General features: G+C 37.7%; 1 protein-coding gene and 1 long non-coding RNA gene across 2 annotated transcripts in view; both read left to right on the forward strand.

The window, feature by feature from the left end:
* LOC106957219 (homeodomain-interacting protein kinase 2-like) overlaps positions 1 to 978 on the forward strand; it is a 109,898-nt gene extending 108,920 nt beyond the window's left edge. Inside the window, exon 12 of the mRNA XM_015048483.1 lies at positions 280 to 978. Within this exon, the coding sequence (XP_014903969.1) occupies positions 280 to 355 (76 nt within the window). The 3' untranslated portion in view covers positions 356 to 978. The remainder of the gene's footprint in view (positions 1 to 279) is intronic.
* A 2,763-nt stretch (positions 979 to 3,741) lies between these two features.
* The window catches only part of LOC106957216 (uncharacterized), a 9,903-nt gene continuing 8,980 nt past the window's right edge, over positions 3,742 to 4,664 (forward strand). The window contains exon 1 of the long non-coding RNA XR_001426910.1: positions 3,742 to 3,840. This is a non-coding gene — a long non-coding RNA (uncharacterized LOC106957216). The remainder of the gene's footprint in view (positions 3,841 to 4,664) is intronic.

Below are 4,664 nucleotides of genomic sequence, written 5' to 3' on the forward strand. Positions count from 1 at the left end.
TTTTTTTAAAAAAAGGGACCATCTGCATCATTTGTGAAATGTGATCAGGAGCCACACAAAGTCACTGTGATCTGCACATAGCCCTCTGGCAACAGTTTGGAAACCCTTGTTTTAAAAATATGAAGATAAAATTAATTTCGGCAGGGCTCAACTGTTCAGCCTCTGTGTGTTATGGAACATGATTTGAGTTTGGTAGTAGAAACCGTTGTTTACGGTAGTGATGTGAACTGTGCTAATGGCTAATATGCTAATAGAAAACGTTTTGGCTTTGCTTTACAGCAGTGACCAAAGAGAGCAAAACTTGTTCTGCCTCATCATTTACAGTAGGATGTCGACCTCAGGAAGAGGAGGATAGACGATGAAGAGGCTTCAGAATCAGACAAAGTCTCCCTTGATAAAAAAAGGAAGAGAGAATGTCTCTATAACTTTGGGGGAAAAAAATCTATTTTTGTCGTCAGTGGTTACCTTACCGCTTTCAGTTGGCCATTTAAGTAAGAAAGATAAACTCTCTTCCAGCTAGCTCCTATCGTCACTCAGTCGTTTGACAAGTCTCTCTAACTGAGTGTGTGGCTTCTTCCTGTTTCAAATGATCCAATCATCCTGACGCCCAAGAAAGCCACCATCAGGCTCATTGCCCTCATCAGGAAATAACTTTGAATGACAGATCTGAAGTACATCCTAGGCCCCTCGTTGAACCTTTTGCTGATGAAGTAACATGGAACGGTACGTTGTCCCGCATTTCCTACGGTAACATTAGAAGTCCAACCTGCCTCAGGGGCCGATGGAGAGAAGATCTGTGTCGCTGGCCCTTCCTTCCTGCCTGCAGGACTCGTACCGGGCAGCTAACACCTCTCGTGTCTACACATCCCTGACAAGATGTGTCTGGTGAGGCGGTACAAAGCTCTACATGCAAAAAGCCATACACCACAGATGACTGCTGCTGTGAACTAGAACGAATAAAATAAACTGAAATAACCATTGCAGGTGCATCTTTTTTCCCCCCTGCATCTTAAACATCCGTTTTTAGTCCAACACAAAACGATCCACTGCAGAATCTTTGAGTGCTTAACTTGTTGCGTGACTTTTTAATCCATCAGTGAAGCTAATAATGTTAGCCTGTACTTCTTAGCTGATGTTAAGCATAAGAAAGAGGAGACCGCATGACTACATCCACATACTGCATTACATATCAGATGCACTTGGAGCAGAAATGCTCCTTTAATAGGCTGAACATCTGTGGCTGAATGCACACAGCTTTGTGGAGTTTGTTTTCCCTTTAACCCCCAGCAGCTTCGGTAACTACACAATGAGGACTGTGAAGCATTTTAGGAATGTTTCTAAAAAGAACTGTTTTCCCAGAAAACCATAAGACATCTTTCTTCAGAAACAATGTTTCCTTGAAATGTTTAAACTCCATTTAAGTAATTGTGTCTTTTATTCAAAAAGAAAACAAATTGTTCTTGAGACTGTCCTTGTTAACTGGCTGGTATGTTGCATAAAAACCATCCAGATCGATGAGTCAGCCTTAAAAGTAACTTAAATCAGATGTGGCATAAGATCTGAACTTTGGCGCTCGGAGGAGATTCCATGCTTTAGAAAAAGGAAATTCTGAATGACAACACCATACCATACCATGCCAACTTTATTTATAAAGCACTTTAAAACAACCACAGCTGATACAAAGTGCTGTACATTAAAACACAACATAATAATAAAAAAAATAAAAACTCTTACAGTTTAAAAACAAACATACAATTTAAAACTAGATCCCGCTGGAGTTGAAAGCCAAGTAAAATAGATTGGTTTTAAGACGAGCTTTGAAAGTGGACAGTGAAGGGGCCTCTCTGACCTGCAAAGCCAAGTCGTTCCATAACTTGGGGCCCATGACAGAGAAAGCTCTGTCCCTTCTGAGCTTCCTTCTGGATCCCGGTACCTCCAAGAGCAGCTGATCTGCGGACCTGAGAGACCGATAGAGCATATAGGGGTGAAGAAGCTCAGAGAGGTAAGCCGGGGCAAGATTATGCCATGATTTAAAAACAAACATAAGAATTTTAAAATGAATCCTAAAATATACAGGCAACCAGCGAAGTGAGGCCAGGACAGAGGTCACAGGCTCTCTCTTTCGAGTTCCTGTCAAAAGTCATGCAGCAGCGTTCTGAACCAGCTGCAGACGTGAGAGCAGCGACTTACTGACTCCCAGATAAAGTGAGTTACAGTAATACAATCAAGTCGAAATAAAAACGTGGATCACTGTTTCAAAATGCTGCCTGGAAAGAAAAGATTTCACTGACGCCAATCGCCTTAAATGATAAAAGCTGGACTTAACCACGGCTCTGATTTGGCTGTCCAATTTGAAATCACTGCCCACCTTAAAACCAAGATCTGTAATAACAGGTTTAAAGTAAACCTCCAAGGGTCCCAGGTCAACAGAGGAGGACTCACAGGAGCCACTGGGTCCAAACACCATCACCTCTGTTTTCTTTTCATTAAAATTTAAAAAGTTCAAGTTCAAGTTTTTTTTTTTTTTTTAATACAACAAAGCTCAAAATGTGTTGGAAAGGTCTGCAGGTCAAAGTTCAAGATAGCCTGGATTTCCCTCTGAGATAAATGCCAAAAGCATTTCAGGAAGGTTCCAGCTGTAAAAGGGGAAAAAGGAATCAGTTTTGGATCACTGCTGTGCAAAATGTCCAAAAATAAACATGCATGCCCAAAGTAGAAGTGAAGATCTCAGGTCTTTTTATATTTTAAAATTGTGAAATTCTTTATGAGAAACAGGAAAAGTAAGTGATCACTGAAGATCATTTATTGACATTTTATTATTGTAAAAACTGGTTTAATCTACAACAGTCCTGTTTTCTTACAACACCAACGATATATGAGGTGTTAGAGAGACAAATACTGCAGTAAATGCTTCTAATGACTCGATTTCATTAGCAGCATTCAGAAGGTATGGCTGATAATTTAGTATAAGTAGCGTGAATGCTTTTAATGACTTTTACTGACTCGCCTGACGTTCAAACTTTGATTTGTTTTATCTTGAATCTACTTTATATTTAAATGTTTGTGCCATACATACACATTTTTTTTCTCTTTTTTCTCTCTCTGCTGGTGAAACAAGAAAAAACTATTTAAAAATAAGTAAAAACAACTGACAAAACACATGAAAAGATGGACCAGTTCTGGCAGCAAACAGTACTGCAAATGGTTTCTTGGACACGAAAATGAGTTACTGTTCTCCAACAGCTGCATACTTTTACATTAATGTCAAACCAAACGCCTGAGAAATGTTTCTGATACTTTATTTAATCTATGCCACAAAGAGCTAAGGTTGAAATGGAAAAAAGAAATCTAGTTCTCGTAAGGTGTACCTAAAAAAGTGGCCAGTGAGTGTGTATTTCCTTTTTATCAGTAATTGCTGCCATGTTCATGTTCCTTGTTTTTGTTTATTTTAACTGCGTATTTTCTCCAGTGTTTATTGCTTAAGTAACATGTAAATAGACCCCAAATCTGTTAAAATGGGATTTAATTTAATTTAATTGCCCTGTATATTTTCAAATTGAACAGTATAGTTTATTTACATCCATTTATTTATTAAGTTTCGCTTAACTATATCAGCGTTTAAAATATTTTATCATTATTATAATTCTAAATTCGCTTTATGGGATTAAAAATGTTTTTTGTACAATGTTATTCATCGAGTTTCGATCAAGAGTAAAAACTCCCGCCGTCAAAGAGCTGGCCAATCGGCTGCGAGTGGGGGCGGAGCGTCAGCTGTCATAGACACGTGCTCTAGGAAACAGGAAGTAAATACAGAGGAGTCCACAGAGCCACAGGTCGAAAGTGAGTACAGCCGTCTTAATTGTTGAAAAACTTCCAATTAAGTTAATAGTTTCGGGAAATAAATTCAGCCGAATTAAAACACATTATTCCCTGTTATTAAAAATAGTGGTTGTGTACGAAATGCCACCAGTATTGTCTTGTAAGAGTAAGAATTGTAAAGTTGTTCGGTTGCTTCTCATTTATCCAGCCTTGGTAATAAAAAAGAAGCCAGTAGCTTCTTCGTTCTCATTTAGGACTCGAAGCACACGAACTTGACGTGTTTTAAAGGATAATGTTGAATTTATTTCGCCACAGCTAAGCTGCCCTAAGAGCGCCTTTAGACAATGAATGAAGAAAAATGCCTTTGACCTTTTAAATTGAAAATGACAGCTGTCACCTACACTTTCTATTCCACTATGCCGAAGCCTCATTATGTTAGCAACGACACACAGCTGTTAGCATTTGTCATTATAAAATTAGCCTTTACAACTACTGCGAGGTAAATATTCTTGCATGTTGAGTTAAAATCTGGATTAAAGAATGTGGTTTCTTATATTTAAAGGTAATTGATTTACTTTTATTCTTCTACATATTTAGTTGTTAAAAAAAAACAACTAAGAAATGTACCTTTAATTTCAGACACCATTAAGTCAGATCCAAAAACGTTTGCAAGCAAGAAAATTGAATTAAATTGGCATCACCTGACTTGTTTACCATTATTTAATGATTAAATGCAAAGAAAATTTCATATATATATATATATATGTAGTTGAAACTAGGCTACCAAATACTGAGGAAATTATGTTTAGCAAATGGAACTAATTTTTTTAAATTATAACTGACTT

Source organism: Poecilia latipinna, unplaced genomic scaffold (genome assembly GCF_001443285.1).
Source record: "Poecilia latipinna isolate Pla-1442-1.1 unplaced genomic scaffold, P_latipinna-1.0 Scaffold886, whole genome shotgun sequence".
Classification (NCBI taxonomy): Eukaryota; Metazoa; Chordata; class Actinopteri; order Cyprinodontiformes; family Poeciliidae; genus Poecilia; species Poecilia latipinna.